We start from the raw sequence: 26865 nt of genomic DNA on the forward strand, positions 1-26865 counted from the left end.
GCACATGTAGCGCATCGGGATGTGAGGTGGCCGCATTGCATATTCTGGAGCTCTGCCAGTGCAGGTGTGAATTTGCTACGCGCTTCAGACGCTGCATGAAGGTATTATATGTCACTTCCTGTGTCCCCTTTGTGGCGCTACATAGCACTTGGTGCTATGAATATAAATGAATATTGGCATGTAGATGTGTTTGGAGTGGGACTGTTATCAAGCACGTAGAGTTTTGTGCAGGTGTGAGCATGTACACTGAATATCCAACAAAGGTTGAGGTCAAGGGCAACTGGACTTGGTAGAAGAAACTAGAAGATGTTTCGTCCCTCATCCAAGAGACTTCTTCAGTTCTGACTGACTGGTAGGGAAACTCAGCAATTTAACCTCTGGGATCATTAGCTAGGATCATCAATACCACTGGTTCGTTAGTGCTCCTGGCTGTGGTAACGACAGTCGTCATAGTCATTAGAGCCACCCATGGCCAACTCTGAATGATCGTTGGCATCTTCACCTGAGGCCAAGAGTAAATGCTTGTTTAGTTTCCTGGGAAGTGATGAAAGGACAGCATTGTAAGTTTATCTTAAAACTCACCATGCTGTACTAGTGTTGTATTACTCAGAAGTGTTTGTAGTGTAGCCATTGGGTAAAGGTGTTGACCACTGCTGTTATTCTTTCAATGTAAGGTTTGATGTGTTTAACAAATGTTTACCATCCTAGCTAACGATCCCAGAGATTAAATAGCTGAGTTTCCCTACCAGTCAGTCAGAACTGACGAAGTCTCTTAGATGAGGGACAAAACGTCTTCTAGTTTCTCCTACCAAGTCCAGTTGCCCTTGAGCTCAACCTTCGTTGGATACCTATGACCTGGATGACTGAGAACCTTCACAAACATGTACACTGAAGTTAAAACAACTTCCTGTGTCATGGCGAAGAGTTGATCTTTGACGCCACGCCACAGACATGCCCATCCACGAAAACTCACAGATAGCACAACTTTTCATTGTGAATGCCTTTTAGAATGCACAGTAGAAAATTCAAGTCAATCCGATTAATTCCCTAGGAGGAGTTTGTTAAAGTACGGACCTTGTAAAAGGTCATAAATGGGCTGTAATTGCACATTCAAATCAAAATGGCTGACTTCCTGACTGATTTCGGGTATGGCTCCAAGAGGCTTTTTGGTGCGTCTTGGGATGATTCATGTACCACAAAAGTTTTGTGCATTTTGGTGATTCAGTGCGCAGGTGCATCTTTAAAGGAACACTTCCTGATTCCAGCAGGTGGCACTATGAGGTTGAGTAAATTTTGACCTGTAGATGTGTTCAGGGCGTGACCCTTATCAAATGTGTGCTCTTCTGAGACTGTTTTGAAGCAGGTGAGGCAAATATGTTGGCAGTAGTACATAACAGCGTAAAACTTGACACTTCCTGTTGCCAGCAGGTGGTGCTATGACTTTGTGTGTTTATTGGCATACGGATGTGTTCAGGGTGGGACTCTCATTCTACTTGTACAGTTTGGTGCAGATCTGAGCATGCAAACTGAAGTTATAACAACTTCCTGTTTCACGGCGAATCATTGATTTTGGACGCCACGCTACGGGCACACCCATGGACAAAAACTCACAGATAGCACAAATTTTCATCGTCAGTGCCTTTAAAATGCACACCAGAAATTTGAAGTCGGTCCGACTAAATCCCTAGGAGGAGTTCGTTAAAGTATGGAGTGTGTAAATCATCCAAAAATGACCATTTAATCCAAAATGGCCGACTTCCTGTTGGGATGTTGAGCATCACTCGAAGAGGCTTTTTGGTACGTCTGGACATGATACACCTACCAGAGAAATTTTGAGCACATAGGTGAAACTGTGTCTGGGTTCTGCTCTTTAGGGGGCGCTAGCGAGCCATTTTGCCACGTCCATGCGGGAAACCCATAAAATGCGCGGTGTGACGTGTGTATGTTCCGCAGCTCTGCCTGGGTGTGAATTTGCCAGGCGCTTAGAATGCTGCACAAAGGTGTTTATCATAACTTGACCGCACAGCAAAAAATCTGAAGTTGGTTGGACTAAATCCCTAGGAGTTTGTTAAAGTACAGAGTGTGTAAATCATCCCAAAATAACCATAAAATTCAAAATGGTCAACTTCCTATTGGGTTTAGGGCATCGCTCCAAGAGGCATTTTGCTACGTCTTGACATGATACATGTGCCACAGATATTTCATACATGTAGATGAACGGGGGCTGCTTCATTGAAGGTGGATGATGAATGTTGGCATGTACATGTGTTCAGGGCAGGACTAGTTGATAGGTCCAACCTGCTAGGAGTAGGACGTTACAATGTAAAACGTGTCATTTCCTGTTGCCAGCAGGTGGCGCTATGACTTTAAGTGAATATTGGCATATGGATGTGTTCAGGGCGTAACTCCTAATGTAATAGTATGTACACTGTTATTACAAGTTCCTCTTTCATGGCGAATCATCGATTTTCGATGACGCGCCACGGGCAGACTGGTCTACTGGTAATAACCGTTTTGTACAGCTATAATTGTCAATGGGTTTAGACTGCACAGCTAAAATTTGAAGTTGGTCGTACTAATTCCCTAGGACGAGTTTGTTAAAGTAGAAAGTGTGTAAATCGCCAAAAATTAACCATTAAATCCACAATGGCCAACTTCCTGTTGGGTTTAGGCAATGGGTCCAAGAGGCTTTTTTGTACACCTGGAAACGATGCATGTGCCACAGAAATTTCATACATGTAGGTAAAACGTGTCACGGGGGCTGCTTCGTTGATGGTCATTTCCTGTTGCCAGCAAGTGGACCTATGACTATGGATGAATATTGGCGTGTACATGTGTTCAGGGCGGGAGTCTTATCCAACATGTAAAATTTGGTACATATTTGATCATGTACAGTCAAGTGGGTTTTCTGGGACAGTTTTGAAGTTGATGTCCATCCTGCTCGGAGTTTGTACATTACAGCGTAAATCGTATAATTTTCCCTTGCCAACAGGTGGTGCTGTGACTTTGAGCGATTATTGGCATGTGGATGCGTTAAGGGTTGGGACTCTTATTATACATTTAAAATTTGGTGCAGATGTGAGCATGTAATCTGTAGTTATAACAACTTCCTGTGTCTTCGACGACGCGCCACGGGCAAACTGGTCAATCTTCGATACCTTGCCACAGGCACGCTCGGGGACAAAAAGTCATTGTTTGTGCAACTTTTAACGGCAATGGGTTTAGACTGCTCAGCGAAAATTTTAATTCAATGGGATTAATTCGGTAGGAAGAGTTTGTTAAAGTGCGAAGTGTGTAAAACTCTAGGCGGCGAGAGGGGCAAAGATAGAGACTATGGGGAGCTCCGCAAGTGGCAGCCTAGGCCGGCCAGCCGCCCACTCACAGAGCCCTCTGGTCCCACTGTCACACAGACCGCTGCAGCAGTAACAACGGCAGAGGAAAACACAGCTGTAAGGTTTTCAGACGACTTATCTGTCTTTGCATTCTGAGTAATGTTGAAACATTTTAACTTAAATCAAGAGAAGCTGTGTGGGTCGCTGGTGTGTGTGTCGCATTGAACATTATGTCGCGGCAGTTGTGTGTGGCGTCGCTATGACGACCAGCTGCATTGAGGGGTACTATCTCTGGGTACTGTGTGCAATGGATAACGGAGCACGGCCAGGTGAGTTGAGCTGGTACTTGTAATGGAAAAACTGGCCTAAAGCTTTTTAAAATATTGAAAAACAATGTTTTGAAAATTTGAGACATTGAAAACAGATTTTACAACACTGATCATTCATCACAAAAATCTTTACTGTGATTTGTGCTTGTGTAGTTTTTGAACCAGGGACCCACACAACCCACACCTAATGTAAACAAGACTACTGAACAGTATTACAATAACTTTAGTAAAACAGAACAAGGGGGTGTGTTGCTCTCAGGAGGATGCTAGGAGTAAGTGGCATCCTGTGCAGTGTAAATCTGCATCTTTCCACTGCAGAGGCTCTTTCTACAACATGGAGGAGAAACTAGTTGAAATTAGTGTAATATTATTCCATAAGATAAAAAGTTAAATTTTAATCTATTAGTATACTGTTATAATATATTAATTATTTACTTTTATTATATGCATTGTCATTTTATGTAATAGTATACTATGTAGTTCACCACTAGTACAGAATTTATTCCATTTGGACAAAATTGTGAGTTGTTTTCATTCATTAAATCCTTGGCAAGAAAAATGGCCTACATTGGTCTCTCAATTTGTTAATGCTAGGCCTACTGTCTCGTCAATAATCAGAATCATTCATGCAGGAGGAGTTCAACAATTGAAAGTTTACTGTGGGACGTTAAACCATTTTGATGTCCTGCCCCATCCATGCTGCGATTGGTCAGTTGACGAAAAGTAAAATTGACGAGCACATCATGGGGGGGGTCTCATTCAGTAGGCTACAGTCTGAAGGGGAGGACATGAGAGTATAGGTTGATGATGTTAGTCTCATAATATAAAATTTTTTTTTCTTGATCTGTCAGAGAACACATATGCGGGAGAGATTCTGAATGTGCTGAAAGTTTTGAACATGAGCAGAAAAGCTGCTGAAACACAGGAGCTATTAAAGTCCAGGAGTTTATAACTGAATAAAAATTAAATCATTTATCTGAAAAGTTTTGTTTTTAAATCTTTTTGTTTGAATCGAGCAAAATAAATATTATTTATTTTATCAAATTATTATCATGTATTATGTCACTAACAACTATAGAGGATAATAACAAAGTAAAGAAACAACATTTTGATTTTGGGGCGCTTTACATTTACTTCAGGATGGTTGAAATTGTTTTTCAGGATGATTCTGGGACGGAGGTAAAAAAGTTAGTCTGGAGCCCTGGTCTTGCTCATTTTGTGGCATACAGTTTGATGTCATCCATGTGTAGACGAGGTGACTGATGGTTGTTCCACTTCGGAAGCCACTCTTTGTTGTGATCTGGTTGAAGGTGTTTAGGTCTAGATGCAGAACAGCAGCGGGGATAGTGCATCACCTTGGTATATGCCACACTTGTTGGTGATTTGTGCAGTTGGCTTTGATTTGGCTTCCACAGTTGTTTTCCACATGCCCATTGAGTTTTTGATGAGGCTATTAGTGTCCTGTTGACCTTGTACATTTCCAAGCATTCCAGTATCCATGAATGTGGCATTGAGTTATAGGCTTTTTTTGTAGGCAATCCAGGTTGTGCACATGTCTGGTCTTGCAGTCTAAAGTGCAGTGTAATACTGCCTGTTCCCTTCGGGGCCAATGTATTGAGCCGTGTCCCAACTCATCTTAGGTGCTATGATGCCTGACAATAGCTTCCATGTTGTGCAGAGGCAGGTTATTGGCCGGGAGTTGGATAGGATCGTTCGATTCTGGGATCCTTCGTGATCATGACTGTCCGTCCTTGGGTTAACCATTCTTGGTGGGTCCCCATCCATCAGCAGTTGGTTCATTTGTGCTGCCAGGCGTTCATGGAGGGCAATTAGTTTCTTCAGCAAGTAAATATGGATAATGTCAGGGGCCTGTTGCTGTCTAGCTCTTCATACCTGACATTCTTGCCCCTTCTTTGCACCTTTCTGTAATTCTGAGAGCTGACTAACTTTTCTCTGTGTTGCCTTGATTTTGGCCTCTAGCCTTCTCCTTCATAGGGATAATAGTCTTATGGTGTTCGTCTTGTAGCCAGGCATTTCTAGAATCACTGTTACTGTGGCGGATATAAGCCTATTGCTCATCTTGGTTATGGTTTTAGTAGAGATACTATGTAGTGCAACATTGACATTTTCTAGCAGACCTTCAGTGGGTACTTTTGTCAGTTAGCCTTAGCAATCATGATTGTTGTAGTTGGGGGTCCGGCATAGTCATGATCTTCTATCTCAGGTCAGTTGCCATTGTGTTAAGTGAGTCTGTGCCATAAGGACTTGTTGTTGGGGCTTGGGACCCAGTGTCGGACTGTGGGAATGATGAAGATGGGTGCAGTCGACCCAGGTGTTTTGTAACATTAGCTTAACTTCCTTTATTAACTAGGCTCCTTACATGCTTGCTAATAACTTCTTAAAGCTGAGTGTCTGACATTGACAGTGTTGTGTTGGACAGATTTGTGCAGCTGTGTTCATGAGGGAGAGTGAGAAAGAGAGGGACGAGCGAGAGGATGTGCTGCGCAAATGCGCTACGGCGCTCTACAAACAAATACGATTTTAAATACGCCTAGTAAAAAAAATCGAAAATCAATCTGTGGCGGTCAGCGTTGATATTGTGGTGGGCCGCTACAAATAAATGAACATAACGGAAACAGTTTTTTTATTTTGGCAGAATAGCCAGCAAAGAATCTGAAAGTACCTTTAAAGTGTCATTATCTGTCTATCACCTCTGTTTGTGTATTTTTCTTCCAGAGACCTTCTGGAGATGACTGGTCGGTATAACCAGGAGCATGAGAAGAATAGAGATTTATCAACTTCAGATGATGATTCTTTAAGCTTGTTATATGATTTTGATGCCCGTCAAAGCAGAGGAGCAGACCAAAACATGGAGATAAGTGATTTAGATTCACAAATTGGTAACAAAGAGCAGAAAAAGGAAATGAAGATAAATCGACTCAAACCACCTGAGCCAGGGATATCCAGCTACATCCAGTCTGCAGCTGGCTGTACTAATTCACCAAGTCAATCAGGTAATTAAGTTAGAATCTTTTGTTACAGAGATCCCGCAATAAATGCGATAACACCAGCATGCAGCTGTGGTTTTTCACACAGACATGTTTCTCTAGCTGCTCTGTTACTACCAATTTTCCTGCCTCAGAGGCGGATCAAATTAAACCTCTTTTTGGCTCCATAACATTTCAGACAGCGTCTGAGACAGCGTCACACAATATGCTGGAAATTCTTTCTAACAGCCAGCAGGGGGCGACTCCACTGCAAAAACAAGTCCCGTTCCATCAGAAATAATGCCAAAATAAGCTTCCCACCTCAGTTAAACACTTTTTAACCGACATCAGTTAAACAACACTTTCAGTAAAAGTGCAATACTTATGCGTCGAATCGACGACGTAGCCTCTGCGTAGCCCTCTACCCTACACCGTCACCAACGCCGTAGCCTGACGTGCACCTCCTCAAAAATGTAACTACACGTCGAGGCGACGCGGACCGTAAGCGCTGTGATTGGTCAGCTAGGTAGCCTCGCAATGCCTCCGAGCCGCAGGAAGTGCCCGTGCTTTGAAGTAACTTTTACTATCGGCCAAAACAGCGGCTGTAACACAGTGGATCAATATATTTGACCGTCACAACCCGAGCAAAATGACTCGTTTCACTATCAGAATGTGATCCACTTGGTCGATAACATTTGAAACAGCTCTACCAGCCGCACGTATACAATTTTACTTCCGTTAGCGGAGGGCTAAACTTGGAAGTTAGCCTGCTCGCCCAGCAAAAGTCAACACAGTGGACGCTGTGGCGCTACTGCCGACTAGTGTTTGGGGGTATAATTGCAGAATGATGGACACACCTACGCACAAGTATAAATGCGGCATAGCTATGCACATAGACCCTACGCAGGAGTATAAATGGGCCTAAACACCTCTGTAAACACTTTCCTAATGCGTTTATGAACTCCTTTTTATGAAATCCTTTTCTAATCGGTATAATCATATATAATCATTTTGTAAATTTTGGTCCCATTTAAGGGAAAATAGCTGATAAAGAGTATACTTTAAGGTGGGGCCACCTTATGGGTACTCAAGCTGAACAGTATCAGTTTTCAGCATGGTGAAGCATGATAAAAGTCACCATTCTCAGGATTGTATAAACGTATATAAGAAAAAGATTTATGTATGTGTTAAGTGATAGAATGCCTCTTAGTTCTGGTGAATGTGGCACAGTTTATGTTAAGTTAATTTCAGACACAGCTATGTCAGTGCTTTTAGTAATGCTATAGCTTTGCTGGAATACCCATACCATGTGCAGTGAACTGAAGAGAATGCATTTATGGCAGGATTAACGGAAGCCCATTCAGGAGAAAGTGTTACCATGGAGCTATCCAGCTTGGTTTGCAAGGTGCATCTGTAATTCACGTTAACTGTAATTTTAACCAGGATGCTTTTTTTGGCTAGCATAAAACAAGAACAGGAAAAAATTAACAGCCCAATCCTTCAAAGTTTTTTCAATGTCGGTGGTTAAATTTAGAGTGCAGTAGATAGGAGTCACTCTACCTTGATTGACAGGTCGCCATGGTATCTACTTGATAATTACAAGGTAGCAGGCATATTCCATCACTTGTATATTTAAATCCAGGGTTGGGGAGTAACGGATTACATGTAACGGCGTTATGTAATCAGGATACAAAAAAAATGGAACTGTATTCTGTTACAATACAGGAAAAAAAAGACGAGGATTACTCATAGGTTTCCATGAATTTGAGTCCATATGTTTTTTTTTTATATACAGTCTATGCCAGTCTATCCAGTAGTGCCGAATGTGTGTTTACGCCCCCACCCCATCATGCAGACTGGTTCAGCTCCCAGTGAGTGAACACGGCAGCTGGACCAGGACAGCCTCTGAGACCGACAGAGGCCAGTCTGACCACTGGGAATACAGTACGAAGATGGTTTTCTTGGCGGGTTTTGCTCTTGGCAACCCAGGGCTGAGTAAGCTAATAGGACCGCTAGCAGCACGGCTAACCAACCAAAGTAACAGACACAGATACAGGCAGATAGGCTACAGTTAAGAGTTTAGCAAAATGTAAAGCTTTTACAGAAGCTCTGTGTAAATCATCTCAGTAAGTTACTGGATTCCCTGTTGGTAGCTGGGGCTGTGTTCGGTCATGTTCATGCTGTGTTCACTGGGAGGCTGCTGAGCGAGGTTTCGTTCCCAATCAGGCACCGCACCCCTTGTAACTTTAACACCTTTATAACGTTACGCTCCCCCGGTGCTCCGATCTCCCAGTACAGGCAGAGTAAGCTAATTTGACCAGTGGTTGCACAGCTAACTGAGCTAATAACAGCAGCTAGTTAGCTTGTTAACTAACTTCAACAACAAGTAAAGCTATCTGTCCATCACGAAACTCTGTGAATCACAGAGTTGAGGCAGAGCCGCAGGAGGACATCAGAGGGAAAACTAGAGAAATATTTTTTCCATCAAATATGATCCAGTTTCACCAGAATCAGTGAAGAAAGTTGTTTTTGTACAGTAATCAGTGGGGCTGGTCCCAGAAACACTATGCTGTACCAGCTTCATATTATTTTCATTGGATGCTAAATTGAGTGCAGAATGAGTAATCAAAATTGGAAATTTTTTTTCTAAATGACAAACTTCATTAAAGCTGCAAGCAGCGTTGGGCGGGCCCTCGCACTTGTAGCGCGTCCGCGTCTGAGCCGGCCGAGTTGCACATTCTGGAGCTCGGCTGTGAATTTGCTACGCGGTTCCGACGCCGCATGAAGGTGCTATATGTCACTTCCTGTGTCTCCTATGTGGAGCTACATAGCACTTGCCGCTAAGAATATAAATCGGTATTGGTGTGTAGATGTCTGCGGGGTGGGAGAGTTATCAAGCACGTAAAGTTTGTTTCAGATGTGAGCATGTACAGTGAACAATAATGTACCCAAACAATAAAATAAATTCCTTTTATATTTCCCTGCCTTGTTGTTTATGTGTACATACAGAGGAAGAATGTGAGAACAGCACACATTTCATCGTTACTGTGTGCTGTACCGCAGTTCTGTGTCCATGCATGCAGCAAACTGAAAGCACTGTTTGTCGGAGCGTCTACGTGAAAAGAGAAGGAAGACATGGCTGGTAGTGTCTTCAGAGTTGTTAAACACCTCAGCGCACTGAAGGAAGCCATCTGACTGTGTGAGGGGCAAGATCGTTGATGTCTGCAGGCAGAGTAGGCCTAGAGCTCTCCTGTCTGACTGGTCCACCAATAGCAGAGAAGATGACCCCTTGAGACACAGCCCCTCCTCATTTGCATAATGAGGCAGAAATGCATACAGAAATTTAAAAAGGACAGGCAGAAATAAATACCATGGGTGAAAATAAATAAGGTAGAAAAATACAAAGGAAGAATAAAACAGACAAAAATATTAAAACACACACATAAATAAATACATTTAAAAAAGTTAGTAATAAATAAAGTTGAAGATTATAAGGGAGAATAAATAAATAAGGTAATTATAACAAAGGTGAATAAGTAAAGGCACTAATTAAAATATATACATTTATGTCTCCTTGTATAATTTAATTAATACCAACATTTATTTATTTACTTTATTTTTTGTGTATTTAATTGGATGCTTATTTATTTATTGAGCATTTATTTATTTCTGTATTTATTTCTGACTGTGTCAGGATCGGTCCTCCATAGCGGGGTGGGAGAGTTATCAAGCACGTAAAGTTTGGTTCAGATGTTAGCATGTACACTGAAGTTACAACAACTTCCTGTGTCATGGCGAAGACTTGATCTCTGACGCCACGCCACGGACACACCCATTGACGAAAACTCGCAAATAGCACAACTTTTCATCTTCAATGCCTTTAGAAGGCACAGCAGAAATTTGAGGTCGGTCGGACTAAATCCCTAGGAGGAGTTCATTAAAGTACGAAGTGTGTAAATCATCCAAAATTTGACGTAAAATTCAAAATGGCCAACTTCCTGTTGGTTTTAGGGCATCGCTCCAAGAGGCTTTTTTGTGCGTCTGGACAAGATACACGTACCACAGAAAATTCGTGCACGTAGGTGAAACGTGCGGCGGGGGCTGCTTTGTTAAAAGTCACTTCCTGTTGCCAGCAGGTGGCGCTATGACTGTGGGTAAATGTCGGCATGTACATGTGTTCAGGGCTGGACTCTCATCCTACATGTACACTTTGGTCCAGATGTGAGCATATACACTGAAGTTACGACAACTTCCTGTTTCATAGCGAATCATCGACGCCACGGACACGCCCATTGACGAAAACTCGCAAATAGCACAACTTTTCATCGTCAATGCCTTTAGAAGGCACAGCAGAAATTTGACGTCGATCCGACTAAATCCCTAGGAGGAGTTCATTAAAGTACGAAGTGTGTAAATCATCCAAAAATGGCCATAAAATTCAAAATGGCCGACTTCCTGTTGACTTTAGGCTATGGGTTCTTGAGGCTTTTTGTGCGTCTTGATACGATACATGTCCCCAGAAAATTTCGTACATGTAGGTTGAACGTGAACGAGAGGCTAATCTTTTCCAATTTTCTAGGTGGCGCTAGCGAGTCATTTTGCCACGCCCATGTGCGAAACTTGTAGAATACAAATTTTTCACCGGTTCTGACATGTTTGCAAATTTTGGTGAGTTTTCGAGTATGTTTAGGCCATGTCATTTGGGCCTACTTTGCAGAAAAAAATAAAAAAAAATATATATATATATATATATATATATATATATATAATCCAAGCAAATTCAATAGGGACCTCGCACGGTCGTGCTCGGGCCCTAAATATCATCAAGAATACCTACAACACAATGTTTTTGTCATTGATGGGCGAGATACTGCCATAGTGGTGACATAGTACAAAGCATATCATATAAGAGATTTAAACATGGATTTTGGGAATAGGGGATTTTGTTCAATGTTTTTCTAAAAATACGCTGAGCAGAAAACACATAATTAGGGCCCGAGCACGACTGTGTGAGGTCCCTATTGAATTTGCTTGGATTATTAGGGCCCGAGCACGACCGTGCGAGGTCCCTATTGAATTTGCTCGGATTTTATTTTATTATTTTTTTTCTGCAAAGTAGGCCCAACTGACATCAATGGGCGTGTCCGTGGCGTGGCGTCAAAAATCAACTCTTCGCCATGACAAAGGAAGTTGTCGTAACTTCAGTGTACATGCTCACATCTGGACCAAAGTGTACATGTAGGATGAGAGTCCAGCCCTGAACACATGTACATGCCGACATTCACCCACAGTCATAGCGCCACCTGCTGGCAACAGGAAGTGACTTTTAACGAAGCAGCCCCCGCCGCACGTTTCACCTACGTGCACAAAATTTTCTGTGGTACGTGTATCTTGTCCAGACGCACAAAAAAGCCTCTTGGAGCGATGCCCTAAAACCAACAGGAAGTTGGCCATTTTGAATTTTACGTCAAATTTTGGATGATTTACACACTTTGTACTTTAACGAACTCCTCCTAGGGATTTAGTCCGACCGACCTCAAATTTCTGCTGTGCCTTCTAAAGGCATTGAAGATGAAAAGTTGTGCTATTTGCGAGTTTTCGTCAATGGGTGTGTCCGTGGCGTGGCGTCAGAGATCAAGTCTTCGCCATGACACAGGAAGTTGTTGTAACTTCAGTGTACATGCTCACATCTGAACCAAACTTTACGTGCTTGATAACTCAAGGGGTCATCTTCTCTGCTATTGGTGGACCAGTCAGACAGGAGAGCTCCTACTCTTCCTGCAGACATCAACAATCTTGCCCCTCACACAGTCAGATGGCTTCCTTCAGTGCACTGAGGTGTTTAACAACTCTGAAGACAATACTACCAGCAATGTATTCCTTCTCTTTTCAAGTAGACGCTCCGACAGACAGTGCTTTCAGTTTGCTGCATGCATGGACACAGAACTGCGGTATAGGGAGAAGCACACGGTCAGCTGGCTGCAGCTAAATCTGGAGTGCACTCGTATTCAATTCTGTATGGTAAATTCAGTTTTAACGGAGCAGAGCGAGCTGACAGGCAGAGTTAGAGACTTTTTCTGTCCGTTTCTCTTTACAAAGACGCATGTTGCAGTCAGAGTCTTCTCTGAGATGCGAGCACGACATACAACACAATTTATCAAATTACATATCGGATATACAGTATGAAAATAAGATTGATTGATTATACTCACAGGATGTATAAAACCTGTTACATGCGTCTATTAAAAGTAAAGTAACACAAAAATGTCAGGGAAATTACTTTACGTAGATTTAAGTACTGCAGTTGTACATTTGAAATTCCTTCCTACCTTTCTGATAGGAAGCCTTCTTGAGGTGGTATAAAACATTTCTTCTTATATTCTGATTTGAGTTGTGGACAACTATGACCACATGAATTAAAAAAATTAAACATTTCACTGCCCAAGTCAGCTATAACACAAGTCTTGTTCATCAGACTACATGCTGTACAGTATTTGACTACAGATTTTGTCCCAGGATTTATTATGCATTTCTTCTTCTTCGTTGCATGATTTAGAATAATAAGGTGAGAAATGGGTCTGTTCTGAGTTCATCCTGCACTGCAGCAGCTAATAAAGTCCATTTAATCCCAAAAACGCTTTACTTTTAGGCAGGCTGGAGCAGAAAACAACTCCCCTTTCTCAAGTTGTACAGTAATGTCACATGTGTATGAAGGTGGATCAAACAAGCTAATCTTAAATGTCAAAGTAGAGAGGAGCCTAGTAGGCCTATTTATTTTCATTCATTACACAATATGAATAAGCTATGCAGACAGTTGTAGAGAAAGAACATCTTTTTCTTCTGTTCTCTACTTGTTATAGTTACACAGTATTAGGGGTGTGGGCTGTATTAAAAGTATCCACTGTTCTCCCATGCTCTAACACACAGTAACGATGAAATGTGTGCTGTTCTCACATTCTTCCTCTGTATGTACACATGAACAACAAGGCAGGGAAATATAAAAGGAATTTATTTTATTGTTTGGGTACATTATTGTTCACTGTACATGCTCACATCTGAAACAAACTTTACGTGCTTGATAACTCTCCCACCCTGCAGATATCTACACACCAATACCGTTTTATATTCATAGCGGCAAGTGCTATGTAGCTCCACATAGGGGACACAGGAAGTGACATATAACACCTTCATGCGGCGTCGGAACCGTGTAGCAAATTCACAGCCGCACCGGTAGAGCTCGAGAGTATGCAACTCGGCCGGCTCACACCCGGACACGCTACAAGTGCGAGGGCCCGCCCAACGCTGCTTGCAACTTTAATGATGTTTTGATAATTGCTCAGTGATGTCACAGCCTTCCTTTCTTGGATGGTGAGGTTGGAAGGGGGAGCCTTCGCATTAGAAAGGGCTGCAGATACCTTTAGTCTGAGCTTTTCCGCTTCTATTTCTGTTAATTTGTTTTTCCTAATGGCCGATTCTGTGGCTGTGATGAGATCCACTATAGGTAGCTGCTGTGGTGTAATGGCAAAGTTTAATCCTTTGGCCAGAACGTCTTTCTCTGGTTGGGTGAGTTCCCTATATGACAGGTTTTTCACGCGTTGTGGGGTTGTTGTCCTTTCTCCTCCAACACAATTCTCCAGTTCTGTTAGTGCAGCTCGCTCTCGACTGTAGGTTTTGGAATTTCCGGATCTGTCTTTCTTTGCTCTTGTTGTGTTGAGATAGCTGTGCTTTCTTGATGAAATCTATGATCTTTTCCTGTACTGTACTGGGCAGATATGTTTCTAGTTTGTGGTGTATGTTGTCCAAGTCTTTGTTCAGGGCTTCAATGGTGAAATGTATCTGTCTCACTCTCTCATTCAGTAGCTGGTGTTGCGCTTTCTCCAGGATTATTCCGGCTCTGTGTCCTTTCACTGTGGAGCCTAAGTGTAGGCTGTTGGGAATAAGTTTGTGTTGTCGGCATCTCAGGTTAAATCGTAGATGGTTTCTGTAGTCTGCAATTTTACTGGCTGTCCTTTCATACTCCCGTACCAATCTGAGGGTGTTCATCCCAAAATGATTAGCAAGGTGTCTGTGAAGGTTCTCAGTCATCAAGGTCAAAGTTATCCAAAGAAGGTTAAAGTCAAGGGCAACTGGACTTGGTTGAAGATACTAGAAGACGTTTCGTTCCTCATCCAAAGGACTTCTTCAGTTCTGGTACATAAACGCATGGCTCAACACAGAAGGGCCAACTCCTCAAGTCAAGACTCTGCAGTTTACTTACATCTGAAGGACAGAGGACACTCGTTTGAGGACCACCAGGTGCACATTTTAGAGAGACGATGGATGGTTTGAAAGAGGTGTCGAGGAAGCCATCTACACCTGGGTTGAGAAGCCGTTGTTGAAAAAAGGAGGGGGTCTACGCCACCACTTACCTTTCATCACGTCCCAGGAAACTCAACAAACGTAACCTATTGGCCTCAGGTGAGGATGCCAACAATGGTCGTTTCAGTCGCCTCGGGTAGTCCTAACGACCATAACAACTGTCGTTGCAACAGCCAGGAACACTAACGAACCAGCGACCCCACGTAAATAGCTTAGTTTCCCTACCAGTCAGTCAGAATCTTCACAGAAAAAGAGTAATAATTCTACCAAATCTCATGAAGATGTAGCATACCTACTTCACTGTTAATAAAAATTATGAATATTAGTTATTCAAAAATATTAATTCATAAATTAATATATCTCTAATTTTGGCACACTACCGGAAATTCAGTTCGCCCAGGGTCTCCGGACTCCCTAGGTAATGTTATGGGTTTAATAATTACACCATTATATATAATTATATATAAATAATAATTGCTTAATCATTTCTATAAAATCAATCAGTCAATCTCATATCGAAGGCGTAAATCCTCCGTTACAGTGACCTGGAGTCAAACAATACACACACACTGTTCCTGTGATTATGGTGAAATTTATTAACTAACTAAAGGTGGATATAAATGCGGTTAAATATACATCAAAGACATAAACAATGGCTAAACAAACAGGATGCACACAATGAGAATGTAGTGGAGTTAAATATGAATTTAGTGGTCTATTGTGGAAAAGATTTGAGTCTAAAGAGGCAAGAGAACCAATAAACGCAAGTTATGGTAGTAACTCAGTTAAATTTGGTTAGAAGTTTAGCTAAAGGATTAAAGCTAAGGATTAAAGATAATAATGGACATCAACTCGACCACCGAATGTAGCGTGTTTTAGCCTTACTGCTTGTTGGTTTCTCAGCCGGATGGTGTCCGGCGGCCCCACGCTGGCGAGTTTTGTGCGTTCTCAGTTAACAGGTCGCTTTCTCTGCCAGGGAATTGCTCTGGAGGTCGGCTGCTTCGGCTGGAAACTTAGTTGAAGAGACTTGTTGTTTAACCTTGGCTCGGTTCGTGGGTTTTGATGTCCTTTAGGATGCTGCTGGCGTAACTGACTCACGTGGCTGGCCTTCCAGGCTTCGTTGTCATGGGGAGGAGTGAGGTTAGTTGATTTGACGGAAATTAAGCTTAAAAAGAAACTTGGTTGTTTCTGAATTAAAATTACGTGACTTAAAACGGTCTGATAACTTTACAAACAAACAAAAAAAGAATAACTTCCACGAAAGGGAGCGAGGCTTCACGTGTGTCGCTTGAAAAGAACAAAAATCTTCGCGGCAATGCCGGGCTGGACTCCTTAGGGCGTTGCTGGGAGACGGGACATGCTCTGTAAGCATGTAGAGTGAAGAGCAAGAGCTAAGAGACTAGAGAACGAGAGTGTCGCCGTGTTTTGTTTCCTAGGGCGTGTTTTAAGAGGGGCTGTGTTTCCCCCGAGGGTTTATTTCCAGTCTCCTGAGAGAGGCTGCCCCTTAATTGTAATGGCTATTTTAAAGTCTAATTGCGTGTACTTCAATCAAATACCTTCCCACAATCAAACCTTAAATATCAAACAGTTATACCATTCTTAGTTTTAAGCATTTGATAAAGGAGGGCAACAATTAACCATTGTAACGATTAGTATGGTTTCCAGTTAAACACATTTTCAGGATGGAAGAAAGTTAACTAACATTTCCTGGATAATATTGGCTGTTCTTACTTAGAGAATATAAGCAAGTTACATGAACATGGCGTCAGATTATACACAATAAAATACAGAGTGATACATTAAAACAGTGGGAGAGGCATTAAAGAAACAGGGACCTGTAATACTTAGTTTGTCCACTTGGGGGACACTGGTTCCACGAGAGAACAATTGATCCTCTCACTAGGGAAGAAATGGTTATTTAACATTAAATTCGAGCAGGAAAATTAATTAAGTTAGCACAGGATAATATTTCGGTATAATATAATTTCTGTGTCAATGGGCACAGAAGGTGTCAGAAAGTGTCAAAGTGTTGGGGATAAAGCATTAGTTAAAACACGATTTAAAGGAATGTAAGTGATCGATGCTTAAAATTAAAGAGCAACAACAACATGGTAATATAACTACTCAAATGGAGTGGAGAGACCTGCTAAGTAACTTAAAGATTATTTAATTAAACAAGGTAATAGGCAAGTTATAAGGAGACAATATTCATTTGTCCACACAAAGGAAATCAGGGCAGCATCCTTCTCTGGTGTCTGGAGTTTTTCAGCAGTTTCACAACTGGGTGTGAAGAGGGAGAGGGCATGTGAAGAGTCCATGTTAATGGCTCTTTGGTGGGGTAGAGAGTCAAGACTGAAGAAGGAGATCTTTGATGTTTGGAATAATTAGCAAAGGGGGGCACGGTTGCCATGGCTACCCTGTGTGGGGGCAGATAGCGTCTCTTGACCTTTATTCAAAAGGGTTCTGATAGGCTCCCGCTGCTTCCCCCTACCGGCTCTCTCTGGGGCACATGGCCAGTGTTATCGGGGTGGGTTTTGGCCCTCTTCCTTAGGGGTGGTTGACTTGGGGGGCTGGGCCCCCGTCCAGGGACGGGATCAGCCTCGGGTTCACGGGGCTTGGGGGCTGCTGGCTCAGCCTGCACTCTGGGGGACTGTCGGCCTGGTGGTTCTCGGGCCCTAATAATAACGATAGGACTAGTAACAACAATTGTAGCAGAGGATGTCCAGCAGGAACATGGGGGGGGGGGGGGATAGCAGGTGACTCGCAAGCACATATGCAACTCTACAGCTCCAGAGCCAGAAACACTTGCAGAAAGTGATAGGAGAGGAGGAGAAGTCCCCCGGCAATCTAGGCCTATAGCAGCATAACTAAGGAATGGTTCAGGACTCACCTGAGCCAGCCCTAACTATAAGCTTTATCGAAGAGCAAAGTCTTAAGCCCACTCTTAATTGTGGAGAAAAAAGCAAATTGGACATAATTGCACACAAAACTCCAAAAATGGGCTGGACAAAATTATTGGCACCCTTAACTTAATATTTGGTTGCACACCCTTTGGAAAAAATAACTAAAATCAATCGCTTCCTATAACCATCAATAAGCTTCTTACACCTCTCACCCGGAATTTTCCTTTGCAAACTGCTCCAGGTCTCTCCTATTGGAAGGGCGCCTTTTTCCAACAGCAATTTTAAGATCTCTCCACAGTTGTTCAATGGGATTTAGATCTGGACTCATTGCTGGCCACTTCAGAACTCTCCAGCGCTTTATTGCCATCCATTTCTGTGTGCTTTTTGAAGCATGTTTGGGGTCATTGTCCTGCTGGAAGACCCACGATCTCGGACGCAAACCTATCTTTTTGACACTGGCCCCTACATTGCGACCCAAAATCCTTTGGTAATCCTCAGATTTCATGATGCCTTGCACACAGTCAAGGCACCCAGTGCCAGAGGCAGCAAAACAACCCCAAAACATCTTTGTACCTCCACCATATTTGACTGTAGGTACTGTGTTCTTTTCTTTGTAGGCCTCATTCCGTTTTCGGTAAACAGTAGAATGATGTGCTTTACCAAAAAGCTCTATCTTGGTCTCATCTTTCCACAAGACATTTTCCCAGAAGGATTTTGGCTTACTCAAGTACATTTTTGCAAACTGTAGTCTTGCTTGCGTCTCTGTGTCAGCAGTGGGGTCCTCCTGGGTCTCCTGCCATAGCGTTTCATTTCATTCAAATGTCGACAGATAGTTCGTGCTGACACTGATGCACCCTGAGCCTGCAGGACAGCTTGAATTTCTTTGGAACTTGTTTGTGGCTGCTTATCCACCATCTGGAATCTCCTGCGTTGCAACCTTTCCTCAATTTTTCTCTTCCGTCCACGTCCAGGGAGATTAGTTACAGTGCCATGGGTTGCAAACTTCTTGATAATGCTGCGCACTGTGGACAAAGGAACATCTAGATCTCTGGAGATGGACTTGTAACCTTGAGATTGTTGATATTTTTCCACAATTTTGGTTCTCAAGTCCTCAGACAGTTCTCTTCTCCTCTTTCTGTTGTCCATGCTTAGTGTGGTACACACTGACACACAATGCACAGACTAAGTCAGCTTCTCTCCTTTTTATCTGCTTTCAGGTGTGATTTTTATATTGCCCATACCTGTTACTTGCCCCAGGTGAGTTTAAAGGAGCATCACATGCTTGAAACAATCTTATTTGTCCACAATTTTGAATGGGTGCCAATAATTTTGTCCCGCCCATTTTTGGCGTTTTGTGTGCAATTATGTCCAATTAGCTTTTTTTCCCTTTTTTTTTTTTTTTTGTTCCAATACACACAATGGGAATAAACATGTGTATAGCAAAACGTGTTAATGCAATACTTTTCTGTGAGAAATACTTGATTTTCTGGAAAAAATTTAGGGGTGCCAACACTTTTGGCCATGACTGTAGGTGAGAAGAAGAAATTCTATTCTGGATTTTACAGGAAGCCAATGCAGAGAAGCTAAAACAGGAGAAATATGATCTCTTTTCCTGGTTCCTGTCAGAACATGTGCTATAGCATTCTGGATCAGCTCAAGAGTCTTAATGGACATGTTTGAACAGCCTCATAATGAGAAAATTTTATCGTTTTTAGACAGGATGTTCTTAATTTTTGCTATATTACGTAAGTGAAAAAAGGCGGTCCTTGAAATTTGCTTAATGTGAGAGTTAAAGGACATGTCTTGATCAAAGATACCTCCGAGATTCCTCACAGTGGTGCTGGAGCCAGGGCAATACCATCCAGAGTAACTGTAACTTTAGATAATGCATCACGGAGGTGCAATAAACAATAACTTATCTGAGTCTAAAATTTGAAAATTACAGGTCATCCAGGTTTTAACATCCTGAAGGCACATTTGAAGTTTAGCTAACTGATTAGTTTCATCTGGCTTGATTGCTAGATATAGTTGAGCATCATCTGCGTAACAATGAAAGCTTATGGAGTGTTAATGTCCTGATAATATGGCCTAGAGGAAGCATATATAAAGTGAATTTGTCCGAGCACAGATCCTTGTGGAACTCCATGACTTAATTGTGGCATGCAGGGAGGATTCATCGTTAACATGTACAAACTGAGATTGATCTGATAAATAGGACTTAAACCACCTTGGAGTGGTTTCTTTAATTCCAATTAAATGTTCCAGTCTCTGTAATAGCATATGATGGTCAGTTGTATCAAATGCAGCGCTAAGATCTAATAAAACCAGTACAGTCCTTTGTCTCTTGAAATTAGGTCATTAGTAATTTTCACCAGTGCTGGCTCTGTGCAATGATGCACTCTAAATCCTGACTGAAGATCCTCAAACTATTGCTATGTAGAAAGTCACACAGCTGTTTGGCAACTGCTTTCTCAAGGATCTTTGAATGAAAGGGATGGTTAGATATAGGTCTATAGTTAGCTAAAACTTCTGAATCTGTTAGGCTAGGCTGTCTAGGATTCAGGAGGAGACATGGAGGTACGGCTAGAAACAGGTACAGAGGTTTTATTGAACAAAAGGGGAATGATGGTGCTGTGAAATCCTCTGAGAGACTGGGGCTGAGTGCAGGCAGACAGGTGAGTGGCAGGTCCAAAAGCAATTCCTGGCAACCCACCCGGCTTGTCAGGATGGGCTGCATGGAACTCCCTAACCATGTCTGCATCCAAAATAAAGAACAAGGTATCCATTGCCTCTCCTCCGGTCCATAACCCTCCTAATCAACAAGGTACTGAAAGCCCCTGCCACGATGGCGGACATCCATAATCCGGCAGTGTCTGAGGTGGTGCTGGACTGAAGGAACAGTCAGTTCACTCACGTGAGAAGGAAACAGGGTGGATACCGGAGGGAGGCCTCTGAGGGTGGAAACCAGACGAGAGACTGACAGTAGCACCAAGAGACTGGCAAAACTCTTTCCAAACCTGGGATGTGAATTGGGGTCCTCTGTCCGAGACTGCTGTGCAGTCGGAAGACATGCTGAACCAGTAGGTCAGCGAACTCACGGGCTGAGGAAAGCTTGGACAGGGCTATGAAGTGCACAGACTTAGAAAAGCGGTCCTCAATAGTTCAGATGGTGGTGTTACCTTGGGACAGGGGCAGTCCTTTAACGAAGTCCAGAGCAATGACCATGGACGTCAAGGTACAGGCAGGGGGCGCAGTTGGCCTGCAGGAGGTTGATGGGACGCCTTACTCTGGGTGCAGACTGTGCATGCCGACACGTAGGCTTGGGTGTCAGTCTCCATGGTGGGCCACCAAAAATACCTCTTAAGCAAAGACAGAGTACAGTTGGAATCAGGGTGACAGGTGAAACGGGAGGTGTGGACCCACTGTAAGACCTGGGAACGAACAGAGTCGGGTACAAACAAACTGGACCATTAGCTGGACCATTACTTGGGTCTGGCTGATCCCTCTGGGCTTCTCCGGCAGCAGCCTCAATCTACCAGTAGATAGCTGCCACAACGCAACTGGGTTGAAGGATGCTGTCAGATTTGGGAATATCCTCCATGGGTTGATGAATCCAGGACAAGGCATCCCACTTGACATTTCTGGAAAAATAAAACAATGTCCACCGTGCTTGTCGAGAATTAAGTCTCTTAGCAGACTGAAGGTAAGCCAGGTTTTTATGATCAGTCCAAACTATAAAGGGTTGTTCAGAGCCCTCAAGGAAATGTCGCCATTTTTCCAAAGCTAACTTCACAGCTAGCAACTCCCTGTTCCCCACATCATAGTTTCGTTCAGGTGGACTAAGGCAGCAAGAGAAAAAGGCACACGGATGCAGAATCTGGTCTGAACCAAAACGCTGGGAAAGTATAGCCCCACCCCGCTGTCTGAAGCATCCACTTCACCAATGAACTGCTTACTGGGATCTGGATGGACTAAGATGTGTGTAGAAGTAAAGATCTGAAGCTGGGAGAAAGCAGTTTGTGCCTCCAGGGACCAGGTGAATGGGACCTTAACTGAGGTGAGTTGAGTGAGGGGAGTAATGTCGTGTAAAAAATTCAAGACTTGGGCCAGATGAGAAAGCTTGAACTTTTCCCAACATTTTTATTATCAACAAAAATATACACCAATTACAATACAGAAGTTTCACTGGAGATGGTCAGAGATCGGTCCAAAAGAGTTTATTCCCATACAGGACAGATAAACCTGTACAACATCCCTGCAGGTCAGAAGATAGTGTCAATCCTGTGGTCTGCAGACAGCCTTACACATGCTTCCTTTGGGTTCAACATACCCAGAGTTGGTTGAACTTATTCCGATCAGCTGTTCTGGAACTGAAAACTCAGTTTCCCATCTCAGGCTCACTCTACTCAGGGTTAAGGTCAGAGTTTGTTAAGCCTGCTTTCTGAAACCTTGGTCTTGATCCCGCCCTACTCATTAGCCTGTGCTTAAATGTTTGTCATTTCTGTTCTGTCTTTGCTGGTTCGTCGTGTGTCTTCTTGCCTGCCTTTTTGGAACTGCCATGTTTTGGATTTATCCTTTTTACTGCCACTACTTGGATTATTCTTTGTTATGGAGTTTGTGTTTTGCTGCCTTGCAGACAACCTCTGTTCAGTGGATTACCTTTGTTGTTTATGGACACTGCTGTAAGTTTCGTTCACTTTGTTTAATAAGAGACTGTTCTGTTCTGCCTACTTGTCCTGCATTTGGGTCCTAAAGCCTGTTTTTGCCTGAGCACACAGCAATCCTGACACGTGGAGTTTATTCTGGAGTCTGTGTTTGAGTCTGTGTTGTGGTGTTAGTGGACTGCATTTCGTTAGCTGCGGTGTTGTCGCTGTGGTCGGTAGGACAACATTACTCATTTCAGCAACCTTTTCTCATAACATGATAAGCTGGTATGTAAATATGGAAAAGGTCCATGATTTCCTAAATAGAGATTGTAACCTAGAAATGAATGTATATGCAATACTCTGCCTTATATGTAGATTATAAGTACATGTTACTACTGTAACTGAAATTACTTTTCCCTCTGTTGTGTGTTGTGTTTTTTCTTCACTTATTGAACAAATCTTGATTTTATTCATCAGCAAATGTCTCGCAATGTCTGAAAGTCCCCAACAAGAAACACATAAACAAGAGAAATGGAAAGGGAGAGACTCTTCTACACAAAGCATGCAAGAGAGAAGATCTGGCACGAGTTCAAGCGCTCATTCAAGCTGGTATCAATATCAACATGGAGGATTATGCAGGTTTGTCACAGCTTTGATCCATATTTCATTGCGCTTGATCACTTATTTGATTCTAAAATATTTGACCTCTTACTGAAACGCATTGCATTCACCAAAGAAAAAAAAAAGACATCTTGTTATTATGAAAAAACATGTCATAATTATGAGATCCTGATCCCGTAATTATGACATCTTCATCTTTTTATTCGTAATTATGAGAAGTTAAGGAAACCTAGTTAGGCTAGTTAGTTATTGCTGACGTACACTACAGGAATAGTGGACAATGATTGCTTTATTGGATTTAATCTCCTTTTATTTCCTTCTCTGTATGAGACACGGAAATATTGATGTTACTTGATGTGGATGGCATTAATATAAGTATAACATTGTGGTAACATCGTGTCACAGGAGATTTCAAAATAACAGTGAGCTTTAGGTGAACATCATGTAATATTCAAGGTGTGGCAGAAAGGAAAGATGAAATTAAATATTGAAAAAATTATTAAGACTATGTAACATCTAAATGTGTCACCTTCCCCTTGTAATGTGAAGACTGGAATCTAGAATCTTCTGATCCTGGGTACAATATCTACAATGTTAAATCTGGTTCTCTAAATACCTAAAGCCAGGTCCCGTCTGGTCACAGGTTCACTCAGTTTACAGGCTTACCGATTCACTAGGTTCGATAAGGAGACTGGCAGTAGCAGGTTCCACAAGGTAGAAATAAGACCTCCACCCCACAGAAAACACACGACCACCGACGTAAGGGGGAAAAAAAAAGATGTATTTATAAGGAAACTTTTAAATGTTCCACTTCCCTGCTTAAAGAACCAAGAGTAATTGTTTGATACAGATCAGTCCAAATACACCACAAAACTGAAAATTAAATACAACAACTGTGTAGCCAAAATTCAGTTATTAAGAATTGGGGAATGTTTGACTTCTTCACTTCACACAAAATTAGATGTATCCTCTTTTGGACCAAAGTGCACTTATATTCAGAATTAAATAGTCCCGTTTCCCTTTGAACACTTCCGTGAGTTCCCTTCACAGTTATTAGTCCTATTTGGCCTTATTAGCTTCTTAACTCAGAATGCTCTTTTAATGTTGTCTGTCAATTTGAGTTCAATTCTGACGTCTGTTTGAATCAGGTCTTTGTTTGAACCAAATAAAGAAAATAAACTGTGATCTCAGAAAAGAAAGTATCAAAAAAATAAAAAAGGAATTCTCCTTTTGACTCCGTTTCCTAATGCCCCTTGAAATGGCACAGCATCCCCTTGTCAGTGTTGCAACAAGATGAAGGTCTCCACCGGCAGTGATGTTGACTCAGGTGGCAGCAAAGCGACTCCACGATGTCACAGAATCGTACCTCAAAAAAAATAAATAAATCTACACCCACACTACTTAAATGAGCCTTACAGCAACTGTTATAAACATTTTAAACAAAATTGTTTACTCCCCTTCCTTTTTTCACATACATTTCAACCCAATGCACATATCTGTGTATATGTGTGTGTGTGTGTGTATATATGTGTGTATGTATATATATATAGTAGTAGACCTAAATTTATTAGTTATGCATTTTAATAAATTTATGAGAATTGATACCCAATTATGAATTAAAATTCATAATTTCCTCGTTAAGGGCACCACCGGAGTTGTTATAATCCTAGAGTCTCCGGACCTCTAGGTAGTTTGAATAATTATACAATTATTACTAGTGATCAGTTAGTTAATAATCGCTCAATTATCTTAAATCAGTCAGTCAGTCTCATATCTAAAGGGTCAATTCTCTTGGCAGGAACTATAAATAGGCAACACACACAGCTCTTGATTATATGACAGTGAATTTATTCTCTAACTAAGGTGATAAAAAGATGGTTGGATACAGGGAACATAAACATTTGCTGAACAATGAGCCTGGAGGTTCGATTGTGGGAAGCATTTGACTCATACCGCATAGGAGCTAATTAAAGTAAACTAATGCTATAATTTAGGAGTTAAAATGGACATCTGATCACAGGACGTGTGTTAAGTCTTACTGCTTGTCGACAGCCTGCTTTCGGCCTGTTGCACGGGTCCCATGCTAGCTGCCGATCCTGGCTTTTTGCTAGGGATTCTCCAGGGTTCTCCGTGTCCGATTGAAAACGCCTCCTCCGTCTGGCAATTCGGCTGTTTGCAGGTTTCCTTCATTGTAGCTGGCGAGACCACGTGGCTTGGTCTGACCTCGGTGAAGTTGGCTTCGACGAAAAAGGCTTAAAATGGAACTTGATCGTTCCTGAATTTGTCCAGTGTAACTTAACGGACTGATAACTTTAACAAACAAAAGAAATAAAGAAAATAAAACAAACTGAAGGGCAGATCGATGTCGCGGCACTTCACGTGTGTAGCTTCAAGCGAACAAAGGCCTGTTTGTTTCGCTGGCCGAGTCTGGGCGTTGCCTGGCGAGGCACGCCACACGTGCCGAAGCATCCAGAGGGCCGAGCAGAGTGGCAGAACCAACAGCAAAGGGAAGAGAGCAGAGAGTCGCGTGTCGCTCTTTTGTTGTCTGGGTCGTGGTTCCCCAGGGGGCGTCTCAGGTTTCCCAAGGGACTGCCTTTCTAAACTTAATGTCTAAAGAAAAGAAATCTATTTGCACGTATTATAATCAAATATTTTCCACCATCGAACCTCAATGGTTGAACGGTTGTACCGTTCTAGGCATTTGGTAACAGGAAACAATTGCCACATTAGTGGTCAGGATATTTATACATTTAACGGCATTTCCGACGAGGGCATGCAATACTTATTTCGCCCACTTGGGGGAGCTCAGATTACATGAGGAAAGCTTGGATTACATTAGATGAAGGAGTGTCTTGCTGAAAATAAAAACATTGCACAAGTAACTTCTTTTCAGCACTAATATCAACAACAGATAGCAACAACAGTTAACATAACTACTCAAATAGAGGCAAACATATTCAGATAACTAAAGATTTAATTAAATTTAATTAGATGCTTTGAGTCTTTTGGAGACTGCAGTCCTTTTACATTGAAAGTTCAGCTGTCCTGGACAAGGTCACACTTAGGTGAGACAAGGAGTATCCCTTTGATGTGGTAATAAAACAAAGAATAAGGTCAGTTTCCACGGAAACGTGTGTGGTGGGGCCAGTTTTGATAGGCTGTTCAGGGAGATGCCAATGGCTGGCTCGTGTCCCTTTGTCAGTTTAACAGTCAGGCCCCGCGTTATCAGCTTCGGAATCAAAAAGGTGCCAGTTTTATGGTCGGGATAGCACTTAGAGAAAGCAACTTTGACCCCTCCCCTTCTTCTCTGGGGAGGAGAAAGGAATTTAGGGTAGCTCCACATTTATTCAATGTAAAATGCACAAATCCACACCGTTGTTCACTACAATATATATAATGTGTGTATATGTATGTATGTATATATGTGTGTATGTATATGTGTGTATGTATGTATGTATATGTGTATATATGTATGTGTATATGTGTGTGTGTGTGTGTATATATATATATAATATATATGTATGTATATATGTATATGTGTATATGTGTATGTGTATATATATATGTGTATATATATATATATATATATATGTTATGTGTGTGTGTGTGTATGTATATATGTATATGTGTGTGTGTGTATGTATATGTATAGGTGTGTGTGTGTGTATGTATATATGTATGTGTGTGTG

The 26865-nt window shown here is 42.1% G+C and overlaps 1 protein-coding gene across 4 annotated transcripts in view; it reads left to right on the plus strand.

Annotated features, from left to right (window-relative positions):
* The first annotated feature begins 6397 nt into the window (after positions 1-6397).
* Positions 6398-26865, plus strand: part of LOC119892357 (ankyrin repeat domain-containing protein 31-like) — a 47889-nt gene continuing 27421 nt past the window's right edge. For all 4 annotated transcript variants that reach the window (XR_005442540.1, XM_038704556.1, XM_038704558.1 and 1 more), the window contains exons 1-2: positions 6398-6675; positions 23033-23194. Coding sequence is in view for 3 of the 4 variants with exons in the window: in XM_038704556.1 (XP_038560484.1) it covers positions 23046-23194 (149 nt within the window). In the remaining variant the exon portion in view is untranslated. The remainder of the gene's footprint in view (positions 6676-23032; positions 23195-26865) is intronic.

Source organism: Micropterus salmoides, unplaced genomic scaffold (assembly GCF_014851395.1).
Source record: "Micropterus salmoides isolate LMB-PRFRI ecotype aquatic unplaced genomic scaffold, ASM1485139v1 Ms_hic_scaffold_7, whole genome shotgun sequence".
Classification (NCBI taxonomy): domain Eukaryota; kingdom Metazoa; phylum Chordata; class Actinopteri; order Centrarchiformes; family Centrarchidae; genus Micropterus; species Micropterus salmoides.